General features: G+C 34.1%; 3 protein-coding genes across 5 annotated transcripts in view; 2 read left to right on the top strand and 1 right to left on the bottom strand.

Moving 5' to 3' along the window:
- The window catches only part of LOC137408049 (fibrocystin-L-like), a 66,428-nt gene extending 63,407 nt beyond the window's left edge, over window positions 1-3,021 (top strand). Inside the window, exons 47-48 of the mRNA XM_068094438.1 lie at window positions 581-737; window positions 2,786-3,021. Of these exons, the coding sequence (XP_067950539.1) occupies window positions 581-737; window positions 2,786-3,021 (393 nt within the window). The remainder of the gene's footprint in view (window positions 1-580; window positions 738-2,785) is intronic.
- Window positions 3,022-4,545: 1,524 nt separating this feature from the next.
- LOC137408048 (fibrocystin-L-like) lies at window positions 4,546-17,660 on the top strand. The gene is made up of 13 exons (XM_068094437.1): window positions 4,546-4,754; window positions 6,052-6,209; window positions 6,417-6,579; window positions 7,215-7,419; window positions 8,346-8,574; window positions 9,676-9,854; window positions 10,702-10,890; window positions 11,152-11,293; window positions 12,627-12,825; window positions 13,431-13,531; window positions 13,678-13,778; window positions 15,630-15,801; window positions 17,434-17,660. The coding sequence occupies exons 1-13, from the start codon at window positions 4,552-4,554 to the stop codon at window positions 17,658-17,660; spliced, it is 2,268 nt and encodes a 755-aa protein (XP_067950538.1). The 5' UTR covers window positions 4,546-4,551.
- The window catches only part of LOC137408325 (T-complex protein 11-like protein 1), a 37,179-nt gene continuing 30,372 nt past the window's right edge, over window positions 16,160-22,966 (bottom strand). Inside the window, exons 11-13 of one of the 3 annotated variants that reach the window (XR_010980071.1) lie at window positions 18,981-19,124; window positions 17,267-17,424; window positions 16,160-16,268 (exon numbers count right to left, since the gene is read on the bottom strand). Coding sequence is in view for 1 of the 3 variants with exons in the window: in XM_068094816.1 (XP_067950917.1) it covers window positions 19,020-19,124 (105 nt within the window). In the remaining 2 variants the exon portion in view is untranslated. Of the gene's footprint in view, window positions 16,269-17,266; window positions 17,425-18,461; window positions 19,125-22,966 lie in introns of those variants that run through there. The other 2 variants (XR_010980072.1, XM_068094816.1) reach the window with 2 other exon arrangements.

Genomic DNA, 22,966 nt, shown 5'->3' with positions numbered 1-22,966 from the left:
AAGACTACTTACTACAGGTTTGTCTATTAGAAATTTGTTTCCTGCTTGTTAAAATATAGTAAAATCTTGACGAGAAAATTTACACAAACACCTGATGCAAATTTTACTAAAATTTCTTTATGCAAATCTTGTTAAAATTTCATGATGGAAATCCTGTTGAAATTCTGTGATGTAAATCCGTTTTAAATTGCATAATGGAAATCCTGCAAACATTCCATGATGCAAATGCAGTTAAACCTTTGTGATGCAAATCCTGATAAAATTCCACAATTAAAACTTTGTTCTAGTTGCATAATGCAAATGCTGTTCAGATTACATCATTTCAATAATATTTATATTATATGATATGAGTAATGTTTAAATGTAATGATGCAAGCTCCCTTAAGACATGAAATTTTTTCTATAAGCATATTATGTTTTTTTCAGTTTTACATGTAGGCTTTTTAGGCATTTACGTTGGTCAGCATCTTGGCAATAACATCATATCAAGAAAAAAGCTTTTTCAAACAGTAACAAGGTCCCTTGAAGTTTGCCATGGTACTTTTATATAGATATTAAAACAATGAGCTGATTGTTGCAGGAAAACTCTGACTATTGGTATATCGATGTGTGGTCATCCACTGCTACGTGGGGTAATGGACCCTTGCCAACTGAAGGAGACCTCGTGGTCATACCCGATGGACAAACCTTGCTTCTTGACATGGACACACCAGTTCTTGCAATGCTGCTCATTCAAGGTACGAACTCACTACTCGCGAAGCACCTGCTACAAGTGACACCATTTACTCTGTTTAGTCCCTGACTCTGAGTGTCAATTCACTACAGGTTGCTAATCTTCAAAGGAATCTAAATATGTTAAGGTCTGTTGACAATTTGGTGACGACTTGATATTTGATAGTGCATTGTACCACTTGTTGGCATGCATTGGCAGTTTTGTTATGCTTTTTTCACTGATGCTAATCAGTGTGGGTCCTGTATCGCTGATGGTAGGAAAGCAGAGAATTCTCATTAATGGTCTATTCTCAATAATATAGAATTATTTTATAATAAATATTATGACAAGGACAAAAAGTTAGTGATTACTCTGTTCACACCATCATGAGATATTTATTACAGGAGCAGGTGCTAGTAACCTTTAATAAATGAAAACTTATTGTTCTAGCAATAGTTTACACAATTGGTACACAACTCTATCATCTTTCCAGTAATAGTGGTGAAGTTTTAGGAACGAAAATGATAACTTTGAGGATTTGATCTCGGAAACTTCAGTTCTGTAGGTAGGGAGTTTACCCATTGGACTACGAGTTCCACTGAGCTTAGTGATTAAGCCTGGTTTCTATATGACAGCGCAGTGTTTCCATATCGCGCGTAGGTGCCATGCTTGCATTGGACAGGGGGATAATTTCCTTACTTTTTCGTAGAAGAGACAGATTTTTTCGGAAAACAACTCTGAAATTGCGCTGTCATATGAAAACCAGGCTTACTCTTTCGTACGGGAGACCGATTTCTTTGGAAAACAGCCCTCCGTTAGAATTGTGGGATAGGTTGAAAAGGTCTAGCGGTGTATTGTGAGATACATCATCGCGCGCACCCATCGAAAGGATCCATTCTGTTGGATCCTTGCGATCAGCGTACGCATGTAGCGCGATCGTCGTGCGTTGATGTTTCCATATCACAGCTGGCCTACGCACGACGTCGTGCCCCATGTTGCGCGCTTTGCGCTGTCATATGGAAACCAGGCTTAAATAATAGTGAAGATATTCATTAATTGTCCTAACAATAGTTTACACAATTAATATATAAATCTATCATCTTTCCAGTAATAGCTATGAAGTCTTAGGAACGAAAATCATAACTTTGAGGATTTGATCTCGGATACCTCAGTTCTGTAGGTAGGGAGTTTACCCATTGGACTACGAGTTCAACGGAGCTTAGTGATTAATAATAGTGCAGATATTAAATTGGTTAAAATACATTAAATCGTTGCGTTGCATGTAACGATTATCAGTTGGCCTCACTAGGTGAATGTGTGGGTAATAAAAACAGTTTGTAAGTAGTTGCAAGTAAGGTAGTGTAAAGGTAATGTAGTAGGTAATGTAGTGTTTATAAGGTGTTTTTATTACCCGTGCAATGCAGGGTATTCAGCTAGTATACCTATATGCCAGTATCAGGGTTTACCTATGGATAGTTGTACGTGGGTCTTAGCAGAATCAGGAATACGCAACAATAAAAATTTGTGCTTTTTCAAATGGTTTGCCTAAAACAACAAAACAAAGGTAGCAGTGGAACCAAAAAAAAATGTTTACGAGGAATTCAGCTTATTCAAAAATTTTATAAATATCAGCTTCAACTTCTTTTTCAAACAAAAAGTTGATAGAATTATGTTTGCATTATTTTGTGCGCATTTCATTATTTAGTAATTCAAGTAGGAGGTTAAATCGGTACTAGTGAGATCAAATCGTTAATCTGATTGTTATTGGGCCCTGTTAGTATTTATAAGCCAGCAGCTTATTAGTCAGTTATCATAATACTGTCAGTAATAAACGCTGAACTAAATGATTTTGCTAAAAAGTTGAGCATGCCTTTAATTTCCTTTATCAGAAATATATTATCACCCTATTCTTAAAATTATTGAAAAGCAGAGACAAATGTAGACACAATCTAAAAGGGGAGCATGCCCAAGCCTGTAACACTAGTTTGTACTTGTCATCATTGACTAGTTTGAGCTATTTCTGGCTCTGAATTCTAGATTCTGATTGACTGAATCTCACTCTTTAATTTTCAGGTGGTGAACTTCTGTTTGATGATGCTGACCTCACCTTGCGCACTGAGAATATCCTGATAGTCGATGATGGTCGACTGACAGTCGGAACGGAGGATAGTCCCTTCATGTATGATGCGACCATTGAACTTCATGGTCAACTCGGCTCTCCTGAACTTCCCATCTACGGAGCAAAATGTCTCGCCGTTCGAGAGGGCGAACTCAACTTGCACGGTGTGTTGACCATTTTTTTAGATTAGGCTCTTTTCAATAAATATTTTTCAGTTGTAAGATTCTCTCCGCCCATTCCAAATATGTATTCATGAGAAGGTGACTCCGATCAAACTTAACAGGATGTCAAAGTCTTTTCCCAAAAACTTGTAAAAATAGAGTAGCTCATGTTACTTCATGACGTCTTTTAAGAACTCAGGCTATGTTATTTCTATTCATATGCAACCGAAATCATTAAAAATAAATTTGTACAAAAGTTTAGTAGATTATATCGAAAAGTATTGATATTTTCCTATAATTTGCAATTGTTTTTGAAGCTTGGATTGATATGACTTTTTTATATATGATATATATTTTATGCTTTCAGCTCCAACATTATTATATTATTGAGATTATTCATTAGTTTTTTAGTTAGACTCTAATTTATTTTTGTGCATTTTTTTTAGTTAGTTTGCTTGCTGTGGTACCTTGGAGAAAACATTTTGTAAAATATGACTACTGATTCCCACAATAAAGATTCCTCATATAAATATGTATATAATATATATATATGTATATGTATTATATATATATATACATGTATATATATATATATATATATATATATATATATACATGTATATATATATATATATATATATATATATATATATATATATATATATATATATATATATATATATATATATATATATATATATATATATATATATATATATATATATATGACAGCCAGGATGTTTCAAAAAATAAAATAGACAAAATTTAATCATGATTAAAACACTCAAAAGATAAACTTGTGTAAAATGACATCACTAATGACATCACTAATGACATCACTAATGACATCACTAATGACATCACTAATGACATCACTAATGACATCACTAGTTGCTATAGTTGATATCAGCTATTGAGTTTGAGTTACAATGTTACTTGTATCTATTCTGTTGGTCTCTTTGGAGCTATAGATGCCATAATCACACTTTCACTTGATCTGGGCATTTTAACCGTGATCAAGTTTTATCGATTTTAATCTTGGAACATCCTGGCAGTCAGACCACCTCAAACATTAAAAACAATCTCAAATAATAGAAAAATCTTCATAATTTCCAATAAAATTTACTAAATTTTTTTTGCAAGTTCATCTTTAAATTGACACTGAAGGCATTTGAAACCTTGAACTATGCATGAGATTATATGCCAGATTAGCTTTGACTAGTACTATATCTAGCAGCTATTGAAATTGAGAGAAGTAACTCATGTGCGTATGTCTCAGTAGTGGTTAATGACCTTTATAGCCAGAATGTTCTAGCCTAAAAACAGACTAATTATATTGCGAAACACGCTGTCAACCTTGGATAATCACCAGCTCTGCCAGATTCCTTATTTCGTTACAGTTGCGCTATTTCAGACACGGGATGCTCTCTGAATAATAAATTAACTGGATTAATAAAAAACAACATTTTTAAACAAAATGTTTGCTTTTTTAGGGATTTGGTAAAAATTTAATAATTACTATGGTAACAAGTTTGTTCATTGTAGGCAAGCCAGTTCGTATGACCTGGACTAGACTGAGTTCTACGGCTACGGCTGGTAGCACACAGATTGAGTTGGAATGGGGTCAAGCTGACTGGCCAGTAGGTGGAACCATTGCCATAGCAACAACCGGAGATCGACACAGCCAAATCGAAACAGAGCTGCGGAATATCACCGCAATCAGTAATGATGGAAAGAAAATTACCTTATCTGAGCCTCTGGAGTGAGTTTAATTGTGCATAATAATAAACACAGTAATAATAATAATAAACATATTAATAATAATAAACATAGTAATAATAATAAACATAGTAATAATAATAAACATAGTAGTAATAATAAACATAGTAATAGTAATAAACATAGTAGTAATAATAAACATAGTAATAATAATAATAAACACAGTAATAATAATAATAAACATATTAATAATAATAAACATAGTAATAATAATAAACATAGTAATAATAATAAACATAGTAATAATAATAAACATAGTAATAATAATAAACATAGTAATAATAATAAACATAGTAATAATAATAAACATAGTAATAATAATAAACATAGTAATAATAATAATAAACATAGTAATAATAATAAACATAGTAATAATAATAATAAACATAGTAATAATAATAATAAACATAGTAATAATAATAAACATAGTAATAATAATAATAAACATAGTAATAATAATAAACATAGTAATAATAATAATAAACATAGTAATAATAATAAACATAGTAATAATAATAATAAACATAGTAATAATAATAAACACAGTAATAATAATAATAAACATAGTAATAATAATAAATATAGCAATAATAATAGCAATAAACATAGTAATAATAATAAAGTTAGTTATTAGCACACAAGTATATTAGCATACCAATATTGCTATATTGTTATAAAATATAACAGCAGCGTTACTTTAATATTATTTTATTAGCATATTATTATTGTTACTGTAATTATATAATTTAGTAATAATATTAATATTGATTGGTATATCATGTTTAATATAACTAGTATTATGTTATTATATTTATATCAATAACAGTATTACTATAGTATTAATGGTAGTATATGACTAATATCAATATTGAATTACTTTAAAGGTGTATTACTATTATATACTCATAAGTTATATTTTTGTTAATGTTAATTTCATTACTATATGTAACCATATTATTATGCCAAAATTATTAACACTATTACATGCATTATTATATTAATGTTACACCGATAACTGTTGTTATTATTATTTTGTGACCATGTTGATATTGCTTTACTATTAGCATAAATATATTTATTATTATTATTATGCATATAAAAGGTTTTTGCGCTGCAATTTTCATTTTAGTTATGGCTGAGTTGTTCATGATTTTGAAGAGGAAGTTTACTTGATAAGGTCTTCTCTCAACACTAATTAAATAAGCGTCTAGTTTGTTAAGTTGATTCTAGGCGAGCAGTGTACTTCTTCTTCCTATTATTATTATTTTCTCTTCACCTAGGTATGAGCATCTTGGAGTTACAGAAGAACTTGGAGGCGGTCATACATTAGAGATGAGAGCTGAAGTTGCCTTGCTAAGTCGCAATGTCAGGGTCGTCGGCAGCAGAGACATCCAGTGGTCTGATGAAATAGAAGCCTGCCCAGATGGCTTTGATACTGGTTAGTTCCTTACTTGCGGGTTGTTCTCTCCTTGCCTATAACAATATGGACTCTCTTTGAAATCCCTAGGCTTGCTTGATTACTGTGTGGTACACGTTCAACTTTAACTGGAAGTCAACTGTTTCATCAACCAATTGAGTGGCAGTAGATGATTTTTCTGGTTGTATTATTCTTGCATGAAGTGCTTATCATCTTATTTAAAAACAGGTGAGTTTGCCACACAAACCTGCTTCCAAGATAGATTTGGAGATGAGATTGGAAGTGACCAGTTTGGAGCTCAGATTATGTTCCATGCACCGATCAGGGACACAAAGCTAGCTCGAGGAAAACTTTCCTACATTGAAGTCAACTATGCTGGACAAGCTTTTAGGTGGGCACCTCTAACTCCTCCAAACTCGCTTTCTTTTTTGCATTTCCAGTCTCATGCTTGTGAATGCATAGTAGGCGGAGTTGTCTTCACCATTTTATGCTTACAGTACACATGGCAGTTTAGCTTCCCTATGAAATACAATGTGCATGCTGTCCTGCACTGTCAGCAGGTAGTCAAACCTCAAATGAATAAGCATTTATGTGAATGAGTTCTTACAATAATCTACTGCACAACCTTCACCTACCATCTATGAAGTAACATTTATGGAAACATCTATGGAAACATAATTGAAAAATGAACTAAGAGCTGTAAAACCTACTTTTTATGTTTGGTCTGCAGTAGCTTACATTGGTTTCACTGACTGTAACCAACTGAATATCAAAGTAGCAGTCGCACAAGTGATTATTAAAATTTATAATGTTATATTTATTATTATTGAACTTACAAGTCAAACTAACGGCAAAAATCAATTTCATTTGTGTCAATCAGTATTAGAAAATTACATTAAACATAAAATTTCAATTTCATATGCAAGTAATTTATACAGTCCCATATATACGTCAGTCATTACTTTGGAGTTTGGATTTGACACGATCTCTCTGACTGTTAGACATGTTTACAACTGGTTATTGTAGGCTGGGTCGATACCCTGTGCACTTCCATTTGAACGGAGACATGAGCGGATCGTATGTGAAAGGTCTGTCCATTCATGAAGCATTCAACAGAGCTATCAACATCCATGGCACTCACAATATCCTTGTTGAACATACAGTCATTTACAATATCATGGGCGGAGCCTTCTTCCTTGAAGATGGAATCGAAACAGGAAACAGATACCGGGTGAGTAGTTACCTTCCAGGAGTTCAAGGTTATACATTTCCGATAGAATCTTTTGTTTAGAAGTGCATTTCTCAATTGTTTATTAACGTGGATGGTGAATCGTTGAAGTAAGAAATACGTATGTAACCAATACCTCGAAGATATACATGAAGATCGCAATGATGTCTGCTTATGCAAGCAGAGGCTATTCACGTTTGAAAGAGCCATCTTGCACAAGCAATGGCTCTGTGATTTTGGCTGGACATCTGTACATTCGGTGGCAAGGGAGCCTCAACGACTGGAGATATGCCCTGTTGCAAAGAGAGTGTAGTTTACGGTTGGATGTCATTTCTGTCATCATCAGTGGCCTTTTTGGAGATTGAACCCCCAACCTGTTGTATGCAGGTCAGGAGTTCTAGACCTGTAGGCCTAGTAAAAACTAAAGCCAATTAAACATACAATAAGAGTAAACTATTGTTACTATTGTTAACAATAAAAGCTTAGCATATAAATCTACAAGGCCTTTTAATTCAGAAAAAACTTCATCTTCGTTGTATCATCTTAGTTTAAGTTTCAATCTCAGTTAGAGTGGTAACAGGAAGGGTATCTTACTTAAATCCAAGACATTGAAAGATACTTGAAGACTCCTAAATACAAAAACAGCTTCGTTTGGAACAATTCTAGTCCCAAACCTCAGAATGAGCACAATTTCAGTAGTGAGATTATTCAAGTGAAGCAAGCACCTTCACTGGCTGTCGTACAGTAGTTCTGTTATTAAATTTATTCCTTACCGATAGAGAGTCTACCTACATCATTAGTATTTCTTAAGAATCGCTATTTGTTAACATTTTGTGTATAAACTATTGGTTCTCATCTGTACTATATACTAGCAGTAGCTGCAGATCCAAAGTTCTATGAACAACCGATTCTTATGTTTTTTTTTGTAGTACAACCTCGCTCTGTTTGTGAGAGCCAGCTCTAGCTTACTCAATGATGACATAACACCAGCAGCGTTCTGGGCTACAAATCCTGACAATCACTATGAACACAACGCTGTTGCCGGAGGCACCCACTTCGGTTTCTGGTACCGACTTCTTGAGCATCCCGAGGGCATGAGTGCAACGACCAGCGTTTGCCCTCGTCGCGTGCCTCTAGGAACTTCCTACAACAACTCGGGTGAGTTGTGTCAGGTCTTTCATGTCTTGACCTAGACCTGAGCAATATTTATCGGTTGATGCTTTTTTTGAGTTTGAGGCTACAGTAAAAATTATAAACAAATTAAATTATAGGGAATTTTATGGAAAACATAAATTTGATTTTCAACATGGGTTTTTGCTTTCTTGTGCACTGAAGGTGGTCATGTAGCAAGTTCAATCATTTATGCCAGTTATAATTGAAAAACATTGTCAATGGACCAATGTAAAAGTAACAGAAAAGTAAAAATTAACAGCTAGACAGATTTTCAACTTTGAACTTTGTTAGCTGTTTTGTTACCTGTGTAGTTTCACATAAAACAATTAATTTCTACCCAAAATAACCGACAGTTTGATATAAAACTCGTGTTTAGCTAAAACTCAGCATACAAATGTGAGAGGAAATGATGCCAAAATATTTAAAAATAAAAACCTAAAAATTTGATTTTAAACATTCACACAAAAAATTTAAAATTTAGCCATTACTATGTTTTAACTGTGTGGAAGCAGATTCGGAGTTGTGCGCACGTTTTAACAAAGTGTTTCAATAGACATTCGCATTTTGCGGATTAACACGGGGACTTTTTAAAAACATTAACAATTTTCCACCGAAGGTCATTGTAAACTTCTCAAATTAAAATAGGAACAACTGAAGTAGTGAAAATGTTCAAAAGCTTGTGAGGCATTTTCTTGAGCATCATTGACAAGCGCCGTTTCCATCTTTCGCTAACGTGAAACATTCGATATAAATTTACGAGTAACAAAAACTCACTCGACTTGCAAGTTTTTTTGCGTTTGTATCATTTTGATGATGCAAAATTGTCTGGATTAACCGCATAATGAAAACATAGTGCATATAATTGTATATTTCCTGCATAATATGTATTGGTTTACTGATATTTATGTGGTCGATATTGAAGGTTCAATATGTTAGGGCTCATTTGATTCTTTGATAGATTTAGTATCCTTATGCTGCCAGAAGTGTATTTAGTGCAGAAGGAAAGAGCAGTTATCTCCTCTCTTTTGTACAACTACTTACTTGTTATTATTAAGGGAGCTAGTACATTGACTTTTGTACTTGTAGTTCATTCCAATGGCTGGTTTGGCCTGTGGACCTTCCAGGATTACTATCCAATGGTAGGAGGCGGCTGTGATTCTACTGACCCCGAGCCCGCAGTTTTTGAGAAGTTTATTGTGTGGAATTGTGAAAAAGGACTGGAATTTGTAAATGGAGGTTCCCTTCAATTTGTTGATTGTTTACTGGTGAGTAAAAGTTATCTCTCCTGCCAGAAGCTTTTTTTATTCATAGTTGTGCATGATTTATTAAAAAGTTTTTATGGTTAAATTTTTTTTCAGGCATTTGTCTACTTTATTTGTACATAAAGCCTAGTTTTTTTAACGAATTTTACCAATTTTTTTGTATGTTTCTATGCTTGTGATTTCCATCAAGTATCAAGTAATAAGCTTTCTATAGCAACATTTGTAGCCACTTTACCACAATATGTTCGTTTAACTTGTTCATAACAATTGGGAAAAACTCTTTGGATGGAGCCCCTGAAGTGGTCTCATCTCCATAAAGCAGTTAATATATTAATATAACGAACTAATTTATTAATATATTAAAATACAAATTTAACAATATATTACTATGTTAATATATTAATACATTATCGTATTATTATATTCATTTAAATATTAATTTATTTTATTTTTCCAACTTTTAACCCAACTTTTAAGAAATGCTTATCAATGAAGATCTGCTTATTGAGAGCGTTTAACTTTTTTTAACTTAGTGTGAATAACTAGGAATACTTCCTTTAATTTTATTTCTGTTATTATCAGCAGATTAGAGCATGCAAGCGTGTTTTATGTTGGAATTATTCTAGAGTTGCTACAGCAAATTTGCATTTTGTCAACCATGTGATCTTTATTGTTACTAAATAAACCAAAAGTATATTTATAAAGATTTTGATTTATTTTTTAAAATTTCTGCGGCAATTTTGTATTTAGTGAACTATGTGATATTGTTTTTTATTTAAATAAACTAAAATTTCTATTTAAATAGATCATGTTTTAATTTTTAAATAAACCAAGTTCTAATCCTTGTTAGGCTAACAACAAGCTGACAGCACTTGAAGGGAAGAAGAACATGCTGCTAGGAGTAGAGGCTCCTTACACCGACAGGGGTCCCATGATTCGAGACTCAGTAATTGCTGCTTATGCTCCTAATTATCCACACAGCAGTGGCGGTAAAAGAATTGGAATTGTCCTACCTTGGTCTGCAGGCTTCTCCGTGAAGGTAGCTTCCTTTATAACTAATAAGAGTATTTCAGCATTTAGCTGTTGTATGTTTGTTGTTTATTTACTTTGTGTACAGAAGGTAGTAGATTTATTAGCACACTGCTTGCCGGACCTCTGAAATATATGGCCACAATCTTGTATGCGGACTTTTTAGCTAGAGGCTACTAAATATATTTTACAATTAGTGTATTTTATATACTATACAGCTGTGTATTTTTTCATTTTTGATAGATTATATGTCCACGCAATGTTTTGGTAGAATGTCAAATTCATCAATTTCGACGAATCAAATGCGGCAGTTTTTGGCATGACAGACATTCAGGGCACCTGCTCAGAGCTCTGCGGTGGCTGGAATTATCACATGGAGAAAATCTCTTTTATCAATGGAGACCAGCAAAGAAGTGAGTATGCTTGTTGACTATATCATCGTTGCTGACACTTATCTGATTGACACCAGTTGGCGCCTTAGCTAACACGGCATGCTTTATTCATTTGTTATTTTATTTGCTTATTAATTCTTTTTATCAGTTTAAAGGATTACTCATGTCAAATTTAAAAATGTTGTTTCAGAATATATAGGCAAACAAACTTGATCGCAGTTAAAATGCTCAGACCATACATCTATCACTCATAAACAGGAAGCACGGCTATTGGCGTTATTAGTCTGGTCTCATGATTTCTTTTTTGTCCGCCTGTTGTAACCACTATCAAGTTTTGTCCTTTTTAATCTTAAAACATCCTGGCAGTTTGAACACTTAAAACAACAAACAAAGTCTCATATGATAGAAAAATATCTCTACTCTCTAATAAAATCTTCAAATCAACGCTTTAGTGAAAAAGAGTGTAAGTTTTAGCTGGTAAAAGGAACAGCATTGTTTATGTGTTATTGCACTCAATGTCAGCAAATGATCTTCCGCCGTCCTTCTGTTTTCAGCTATCGTTACCTATTTAAACACCTTTTTCCCTTAGTTGTTTTGTGGATGAAAGACCCAAATTGCTAAACTGTTTGCGTTTTTGCGGGTAAATAACAGTGTACATATACTCACCAGTCGCTGCCTGGCAGCAACTGGTAAGCATATGACATACAATGAGATAGATTCCTACTGAGCATTGAGTCATCATTGCCTCACTCTGCCATTATAGACGTCTTTCTCATGGGCTGTGAGAGAATTTGATCTCTTTTGTCTTGTCCAGTGTTGCAAAGAAATGTTTATTTAGTTCATTCTGGTTAAAGGCGATTATTGTCGATTATGTGAACCGTAAACCAGTGGCATCGGCAAAGCGGACGCCTTGGAAAAGTTTGCAGCTGTAAAGGTTTTTTGATATTTCGCCGAGCATCGACGACCGCCTTTCAAATGTGAACCACTTTGGCGGTGTTAGTTCGCGGTCGCGGGTAGCGTGATTTATTTATTTCCGTTTTTTACAAAATACGGAAATAAATAAATCACACGTATCAAAGTACAAAAAACGAAAAGGTTTTTTCACAAAATTAAAAAAAAAAGAGAACATTATGTCACAGAGTACTTCTCGATGCAAACGCTGATAGATTTGCTATAGCGTGAACATTGTTACCATCGATGATCACCGTATTATTGTGGAATCAACGTCGAGATAAAGCGATATAGTGTGAACCAGCCTTTATGCTGCACCTGCATCATTAATCAGTCCTGTTTTTACTTGAACTCTGATAAAAGGCAACTGCAGAGCTTCTATAGTAGCTATCTCGTTGTGCAGGCAACTTCAGATGGCTTCATGATGGGGTTTTCGTCGACCTTGATGGAAGTTATTCTGGTGCTGCGGGGAACAAAGTGCTTCCTTGGATGGATACGATGGACCCTAGCAAGTGTGCAAAGGATTACAGATTCAGTATTGGGGCAGTAGAAGGAGCTGTGTGTGACCGCACAACTAAATTTGCTCGACTCTCCTTTAACAAGTGAGCAGTTAAAAGGGCGAAGAGCGATTTATTTTTCTCTCCAACTCATCGCTTTTGCCAAGTATGCAAGAATATATTTCAGGATTTAGATTTGAGCAAACATGGCAACACATCTCACATTATAGTGCACATCACATGATATCAGGGATTGCATAATAGTATTAACCACATGACATCACAGATCATATGATAACACAGAGCACATGATAGCACAGATCACATAATAGCACAGTTTACATAGTATCACAGATCACATGATGTCACACATCACATGATATCACAGATCACATGATATCACAGAACACATGATAACACAGATCACATAATATCACAGATCACATGATGTCACAAATCACATGATATCACAGATCACATGATATCACAGATCACATGGTATCACAGATTACATGATATCACAGATTACATGATATCACAAATCACATGATATCACAGATCACATGATATCACAAATCACATGATATCACAGATCATATGATAATAAAAATTTCAGCTGATGTACATGTCCTCAGGCATTGTTGAAGCGATGCTTGACAAAGCTGTTAATATAATATCCACTGTCTTGACATTAATTCATTACTTTGCAGTCCCGGCTTGAGCTCAATGTTGTTCAAGAATGTTCTATTCACCAATGACTTTGGGACACATATCGCGCCATTCGCCAACAAGAGGATGACACATGAAACAGGTACTTTTCTTATCAATGAATCTTAAATACTTCTATGACATTGACAGCGCAAGTTTTATATTCTGGAGTTTTCCAACTGTTTATAATTTGGGCGATGTGCAAGCCTAACAGATTGCTGGTCAGTTACTTAACAAGTCTGTGTACAGGCTGGACTTCTGTTGTGGAGAGTGGACAGGAGTACAAGATGGTCTGGGAGAATATGGAGCATATTGTAAACATCAGTTATAGCGCCATCTTTGAAGATCTGGTGATTCATACATAGTGCTTTCCTTTCAGCTTCAAATCTCTTGCTTTTTCATTTCACACATTTATTATCTTTGAGTATTTAAAGATTAACTTATACCAAATTTTAGTGTATTTTATATGAAAGTAGTTATATTTTTCTATCATCAGTGATCGTTTTTTATGTTTGAGGTGATCTGACTGCCAGGATGTTCCAAGACTAAAATTGATACAACTTGATCGCTGTTAAAATGTTGAGATGTAAAATACATGCTACCATTGTTATAGTTGATATCTGCTATAACATTCAAGTTGCAGCATTACACATCCCTACTCTGTTAGTCTCTCCACAACTATTATAGACATTATAGCTGTACTTTCCCTTGATCTGACCGTTTTAACTGCAATCATGTTTTGTCAAGTTTAATCTTCAAACATTCTGGCAGTCAGATCACCTCAAACATCATAAACAGAAATTAGGATGAGAGAAAACTACTCATTCTTTTTACATCATAGTTAAAAAGGTCTGTTGAATCTAGAGTTGCTTGATTTCAAAGCAACTCACCGGTAAATAAATTAGTAGTTTGTATTTCTATTGGCTAAAAAGTTCAAATTTTTAACACTTGACAATTCAATATCAATAATTAAACCAATATTTAACTTTCGAACAGCAGTGTTTAGTTAACAGTGACAATGCTATTTACTTTAAATATATGCACAAAATCAAGTTATGAACTTTAAGCACTGACAGAGTTAGTTCTACTATTACAGGTATAATTAAAGTGTAATGTCATCCTCTTATTATTTACTATTACCTATTATTTGTTATGCTCAACTCTGTTGAACTATTTCTAATCAGCAAATGTTCCGCCAATCAACCATTTTTATCCAGTCAAGCAGCAGGGGACCTATCGGAAAACAGAGTTGGTGAACCATGTAGTTGTATTTAGCGACTTTAATATTAATTTTAGTGACTTGAAGCTGTAAAAAGTGTATGCATTTCGTGAAAAGTGATTTTAATTTAAAACAATTTCTTTGAGGACCAATTTATAATGGTTTGACTTGTAAAAAAGTAGTAGTGTAGATCAATGGCAAATGTGTAAATTGGTATTAGCTATTACATTGTTTTAACTTTTAAAGATAACGTTTACTCAAATAAGCAATCTCGCAGTGAATGAAGTATGGGTGCATATCATCTAACCTAGTTCTGCAGATACGCATTGCTAAAGAACTTAATTATATTATTTGCTCTTGTCTATCATTGCGAGCGATTTTCTACGATTGGCGTGATATTTTAAAAGGTAAGGAGGCTAATACTGGCTAATTTTCTATGCTGCTCTCATCCAAATCGTTCAATTATTGAAAATGCAAAACTTTCATTTTTAACTGCTCTAAAAGTATGAAGCTAAACATAATGATTCTTCCTACACGCTTCCATGGTAAGTATTGCACAAACAGCGGTGAAAATTCTTAGTCAGCAGCAAATGGATGTACCCTTGTACCTTTATGTAGTGTGTAGAATATGTTAATAAGAATAATAATAAAAATGATAATTAAATATGAAGAATTTATGACTAAAAGTCTGTAAAGGTGTTGTGTCTGATCTCCCGAGCTTAATAACACTCATCTCCTCATTCCTCTTTAACACTTTAGTATTTGACTTGAAATTCTTCTCAGGAGTTATCTTATCATACCAGTTCATTTTAGCTCTCATTTGCCCTCTGCAAGCAATCCCTCTTTTCATTTGTTGTGTCTTTAACTGTTTCACAGAGTTTTACCTTTGTTATAAAGTTCAGCCTGAGTTCTCTGTTAAAACAACAACCTATTATATTAGTTCTGACGATCACCTACATGTACATTCTCTTTTATTTTTCAGGAGGACTTTTCAGTCATCATCACCCACAACGTTATAACCAAGCCTGACAGGGTGAGGGTACAAGAGGAATTGAGGGATATAGCTGATGCGTCCAGTAACAAGCTTAATACTGATTCTAGCTATCATGGAGACTTCTATTTCAATGACAATGATAAAGAGCTGTCCTACATGGGTGAGACAACTTTTAAGTAATTACATGTGGTCTGTTTTTATACTCCATTCTTAGATGTTTGAAGTATTTTAGATTTTATGGAAGTTTCTTTCTGTTCAAAAGTTAAGACTGCCACACAAGTTTTGAGATTTTAAATTATTATTGTATTGAGGTAAGGTAAAAGCAAGTATCAAGGTGATTTATTTAAAAACTTGATTTCTAAATTAGTAATTTTTATACAGGCATTGTTATACGTATTTTAATAGTAGTGGCTCACTTTAATTGTTAGCTGCTGTTGTTAAAGTAGAGTCTATCAATGTTAGTATGGAGTCGTCTTCTCTCAGCTAAATAGTATTGGTGTTTGGATTTCTGCACTCATCTGTATCATCAGCAAGTAAAGTGTTAAGGTTTTGTTTTATGGTCGAAATTCTTTGAGAACTTGGTATCATCATCATCACAGAACTCTGAGTGTCAGCAGGTGTCCTCCGCTTTAGAAGTAGTTTGATTAATGTTACTTGTTTAGGGTAAAAATAAATCATGAACGTCAAAGGCGCCGATGTTTCAACAAAAACAGAAAAGACTTCAGGCGTTTTCATAAGTATCATTGCGCAATGGAGACATTGTGTGATCATCAACGTTTAACACGTGCAGAAGCTAGACAGCTGGGGTTTCATTGAAATTTAAACCACTTCTGTTACAAAAGGCAAAAATATGGACTTGCTAATGATGTTTCTATCACAAGTCCTATGCTGTAGAAAAGTGTATACACAAATGCTGTTACAGAAAAACAAGTCAGTTTTGCTAGAGTATGCAATAAGATTTGTCAAACCTTTTCCCAGGCATTCTGAGTCATGCGGCTTATACCTTATACAGCCTATACCTTCTGTTGATTATGTCTGCTGCAGATTTAACCTGCTTCAGATGTTTCTTTTTGCAGCTCATACCTTCTATAACTTACACCTTCTGCAGCTCAAACCTTCTGTGACTTATACTTCTGTAACTCACACCAATGATATACAGCCCCCTGTATATCTATACTATATTTATTTAACAACAAACTGAATTTAACAGATAAGTAAAATAACCACTATAGTTTACAATATTTGTAAATTTACAAGGGGCTTTATTCAGCATAGTTGTTTGTTTGGGTGCCGTGTTCGGGTTCATCCCAAAAGAGCTCCATCATTAAACCCCGCCCATATGAGAGCCGTCGGCTATCCTTGAGGGGCTGTGTATCATTACTCACACCTTCTGCAGGTCATACCTTTTGTAACTTATATACCTTCTGCAGCTCGTACCTTCTGTAATTTACACTTTATGTAGCTTATATTTTCTGTTACTTATTGTTACTTACTATTCTTACTGTTGTAGCTCATACCTTCTGTAACTTACACTTTCTGCAGCGCATAACCTCTGAAGCTAACATCTTGCGGCCCAGCTGGTAATACAAAAAATACAGTAATATATATTTTATTTGTCTCATTACTTATAAATCTTTGTAACTTTAGTAAGCCTTTACAAGGTCATCCTGGCAGACTTCAAAAGGTCATCCTGGCAGCCTTCACAAGGTCATCCTGGCAGCCTTCACAAGGTCATCTGGTAGCTTTTACAAAGTCATCCTGGCAGCCTTGAGAAATTCATTGTCTATTGCAGTGTCATACAAAAGAAGAGCATCAAGGAAAAGGAGATCCAGCAATGCAGAGTACCTGTTTGAGAATGTCAACTTCGAATCACAGAAATGCTACTATCCAGATTGTCAGTCACAACCAGATCAAAACACCCTTCCGCCATCCACCTCTTATCCTGAGTTTTCAATAAGGCCAAATACCACGATAAGGCCAAATAATGTGCTTCCAGGAGAAGATGAAGATGCAAATTGAAAAACTAACTTGCAGGTCTAACCTTTTTTCAGGTTTGGAACTGACAAACCGTAAAATTGACACATTTTTTAATATTTTGATTTCTACATCAAATCCTAATTTAAAATCACTCTAGTTGTTTCCCAGATCAAATCTCCAATCAATGCTATAGTTTTCTAAATCATAATAAAAATTAACTCAACTCACTACAAAGATTTAATATAAATATTCAAGTATTTGAATATTTGGAATAACCACTGATAATGGGTTACTCTGCTGACCAGCCCAAAAAGCATCTGAATATGATCTACACTCCCTTTCTAATCTGACCAGAAGGAAGACTAACAGCTAAAGAAGAACCATCAGACAGGTTACCATAAACATGTAGTACAAAGCTGATTGATTGTTGTAGTCTCAGCGTAAAATACATTCAGCCAATAACGAGTAACTGGTTGTCGGTCTTGGAACTCGGATTGGATGAAAAGCAAATTCATACTTTTGTCCAGCAGGGAGATGTCCACTCGTTTTTTGTTCAGCATTATAAAGTTCAGCAAACAAACTCAAAAGATATTATTTCAAGTGTTTAAATTAATTTCATCTGTCACCCAACTTTTTCCGCTAAAAAGTCTAACTTCTAGTGGACAGCTTTTGAGTTTGTTAAAAAAACCTGATAGATCGTGTATGTCACATATTTGCATCGCAATAAAAACTCGTGTGAAATACAAAGAATCTCACAGAATGGGCGGAGAGAAAAGCTATTACCTCTATGCGAACATCCTTATTTATAGATAACACGTGCAACCATTATCAATATAACAGTAGGACATTGTAATAAATATATATTTCTTAGGAGCAAAGAAAATGATTTCAAGCGTAGTTAAGTTCTCTTCCAAAATAAATTAACAAAAAAATAATGCTCATCAAATCTCTCAAAAATAAAACTCACGCAGTGAGTATAGGCCTAAATACTATGCCATACTAATCCATGGTCCGTTTAAAAAGAGCTGTTTTTATAGATGATACAATAAACAAAGAGAAGACAACCCCACTATTTCCATCAGCGAATGCTAGTAAGGTTCTCTGAAGAGTTTCGCATTGAATGAGTGACAATAATAATAATAATGATAGAAGACAGTACTACACATTGACCCTTTGACCCTTTGCACTCAGATACATAAGAGTTTTAAATTAAAGTTTTAATTTAAAACTTTATTTTAAAGTTTTAAATTAGGTATCTCCAATGGTCACCCATAGAAAACAGATTGGTTAGCTGTTGAAGAGGTCATCGGTTGGAGGGAATGGTAAATGAACGGAAGAGATCATTTGACGAGTTTCATTTACCTCTTTTTGGAGAATACTGGAGATGTTGAATGGAGAAGCCTAAGGTAGTCTGGGAGAGAGATCAGTGACATTCATTAGCGTAGCTACTAGGTCTGCATATTGTACTCCGAACACAGCCTTGTTGTGCGAGGCCAACTTCAGATACTGTAAATTAAATTTTTAATCTATATGGAGACATCAAATAGTGAATGCCTTTGCTTAATAATGTTGATGCGATAATAATAAAAATCAATATCAATATAATCACAAGGCTAAGCGATTCTTATCGGCTTTCTATTTTTCTACGGTATCTTTATCACTATATGGGAAAGCAGTTTTTAATATTAATTAGCATTACCTTTTGCGCTTGTTTTGCTTTTAAAAATTTTTTACAAGCCGTGTTGAAGTTTGAATTTTTTTAATTTGTAACTTTCAAATGCGACGTTTCAATTTCAAATGTCCTATTATTAGCTCCAATTTTTAGTTCTTTCTCATGACAATCACTAAGAACTATAAAATTTACAACGTTTACACTTGAATTGTTGTATTATCTCAAGTAGGAATTGTCTCTACATTCTCTGTCGGTTTGGTCAGACAAAGCACATCACAAAAACAGTCTGATATCTCATTTTTATGTTTGCACCAGTATCGAGAGGTACCAGTATCGAGAGGTACCAGTATCGAGAGGTACCAGTATTGTCGTACTCCAAGGCTGGATGAATAGCTTCCGTTTATACAGTTAAACAGTAACCTTTTTATACACACACTTTTATGCAATCATTGCTATTATTAATTCAACATAGTCATGATTTTTATATTGGTTTCTCAGCTCATATTAATGGCATCAGAGTCAAATAATTTTTCATTGTAATCATTTTAGCAAAGCAGACTATTTAGTCATTACTTGCTAACTATTTCACATTTAAACACCTTTACAGTTGTTTTATTTTTCTTCTAATTTATTTTAACTGCACAAAACACTTTTCTCATGTTATGAAGTTTACAAGTTAGATAAAAATGAATTTTCTACCCAAAAACGTTTCTATTACCCAGGTAACGCCAGGCATTCGCCTAGTCTTAATATATAGATGTGTGTGCTCACCTGTCCAGTTATAGGAATACAGTTTTAGGAACAAAAATTGTAAACCGCAGAGAATTTGATCTCTGAACCTCAGGACTGTGGACAGAGAACTTAACCACTACATTACATTGACCTGGTGATGCTGAAAATGTTTTGGACAAATACTTATGCAGCGCTTGCTAAAATACCAACATGCTCAGCCCTTAGCTTGCGTGTCACTAGACATGCTCAGCCCTTAGCTTGCGTGCCACAAGACATGCTCAGCCCTTAGCTTGCGTGTCACTATCGTTGAATATGAACAAAACTTTGCCTCTGTTCTTTATTTAGTTTTTACTTCATTTCTTTATTCATTCTAATTAAAACTATATTTTTCACAGCTATCTTTAATCAATTTCCTTACAAACATTGTCGTTTGAACGATTATTTTTTATTTAGTATGGATATAGTATGCTATCATGCACCATTTCCTTTTCTCAACAGATGAATATCACACATTTATTTTCATTTTATTTGCAATTTATTTATTACAGTATTTGCTTTGTGTATTAGCCTACACATTTTATCCTTCGAATTCCCCAAATTCGTAATTGAATTGGCATAAGTAGGTGTCAGCCAACTCAAACATGCTGGCTAAATGTAAAAATATCAAATATATAAATAAACACCTTCATTGAAAAGTTAAAATAGCAAATGTTGCATACATTGATTAAAAATATATTTGCTGGTCAAAAATGTTTTTATTACCCGAGCAATGCTTGGTATTCAGTTGTATACATATTTAATGAAATACACATGTATAATACAATATACCTATATAATACAACGCATATAATAATACACACATATAATAAAACCTATCTACATGTATATATATATATTTCTCAAAGTTTGTGTGTATGTGTGTAGTTCCAGCTACAGCTATTAAAATCTTGAAATAAAAAATCAGTATTGCAGATATGATCTCGGGTCCCCCGGTTCGCCAAACTGACTTTACCAGTTAGCCGGACAAACTTGATGTACTCATTAGGCGATATATGTCGCTCTGTGGGAGCAAATAAGAGAGGATAGCATTAAGCAGATGGCCTAATGTCATGAGAAACTTAGCTCTTACCCGTGCATATATAAATTTAAGTGTTTGTTTGTTGGTTTGTCGTATGTCCAGTTATTGCGATAAAATAAGCATGCTAGCAGCGCTTGCTAGCGTTAGGAACAAAAAACCGCTTCGCAATAGAATTGAACTAGGGAACACCGGCTTTGCCATACTGTTGAATATTTGGGGTCATACTTATTACACCTTCATATCTTATATGGCGAACGGGACTGCCAGTGTACTAAAAAATATGTGCCCAGACTTCCCCAAAATGCTACAAATATATGTAGCATTTTGGCTAGTGCTACAAATATATGTATTTGTAGCACTAGCCAAATGCCTGGCGTTGCACGGCTATCAAAAAACCGCTTATAAACAGTGGCAGGTAATGCAGTTGCCTGCCACTTGCCATTAGCCTGGCACATTGCCAATGACTAATTTGGGTACACTACTATCCGTATTGCTGAACTTACTACTAAAAGCCATGAGAGCAAGCGCAAACGCAGAGTGCTATGAACCGAGATAACGATTTTAACTGAGATAATGACTCATATCACCCAATAAGTCCATTGCATCTCACGTAGCTTAATTGGATAGGTTATCACCTGGTGAATAGGAGGTTTTGAGATCAAATCCAGCATGGAGCGAATCTTTCATTCCTCGATTTTAACAGCTATAGCTGGACAGACCTAATGATGAACTTTGAGATTTATATATGTAAACTCAATTAAACTTATAGTACACACACAAAATAAAAACAAACACCTTCATTTAAAAGTTAGAATGATAACTATCGTATAAGTTGATTAGAAATAAAATTTCTATGCAAAAAAGTTGTTACCCGTGCAACGTCAGGCATTCACTTGTACAAATATATAATAGAATAAACACTTCTATCACGATACATACACATAATATGACATACACATATAACACGATATACACATAATACAATATACATATATAATGAAATACAGTCAAACATGGATAACTCGTCCACGGATAGCTCGAACACATGGTTAACTCGAACAGTTTCTTTGGTCCGTTCCCACGTAATGATAAATTGCTATAGATAACTCGAACTCAACACTGTTAATTCGAACTGTTTTTTGCCCAACGGCTACCGAAGCGGTTGTTATCGCTTTAGAAAATCACTTTATTCCAAGCCTAAAGGTAAACCTCAACTTTTCGTAATTCATAAGCGTCGTTATTACCACCATCGGCAAAATATTTTTTGTCAACGACTTTTCTAAAGGTTTGGTGAAATTTGATTTATACCAAACATCCGCTTAGCGATCGCCCTTCGGAAGCAAAGTAAAGTGAGGTAATCTTTGCATAAACTTCAAGAAAAATCGGCAAAATTGATCGTGGGTAAAACGCTCAAAAGAAAAAGATGTCTCTTCTTTTGAGCATTTCAACAATGATCAAGTTTTGCCAATGTCAATCTAAACAACGTCCTGGCAATAACATCACCTCAAACAACAAACCAATCTCAAGTGATAGAAAAATCTCTATACTTTTTGATAAAAACGTTTTAAACTTTACATTAGAAGCATTCAATTTGAAACAAGCCATTTGTGCTTTTGATTTATATTATAGTTTGTATATGTACATGTATCTACTAATAAATAAGTAAATATATGGACTTGTGACAGTGCTCTGATAACTTGAACGCTCTGATAATTCGAACACTTTCACTCGGTCCCGTGAAGTTTGAGTTACCCATGTTTGACATGGATCTGTATACATGTATAACATAGTATACATACAATACACTTATATAATGTAATACGTATTTATAATACAAAACACATATATAATACATATGTATGCGTG

Source organism: Watersipora subatra, chromosome 11 (assembly GCF_963576615.1).
Source record: "Watersipora subatra chromosome 11, tzWatSuba1.1, whole genome shotgun sequence".
NCBI lineage: Eukaryota > Metazoa > Bryozoa > Gymnolaemata > Cheilostomatida > Watersiporidae > Watersipora > Watersipora subatra.
This window is presented reverse-complemented; position numbering and strand designations above follow the sequence as displayed.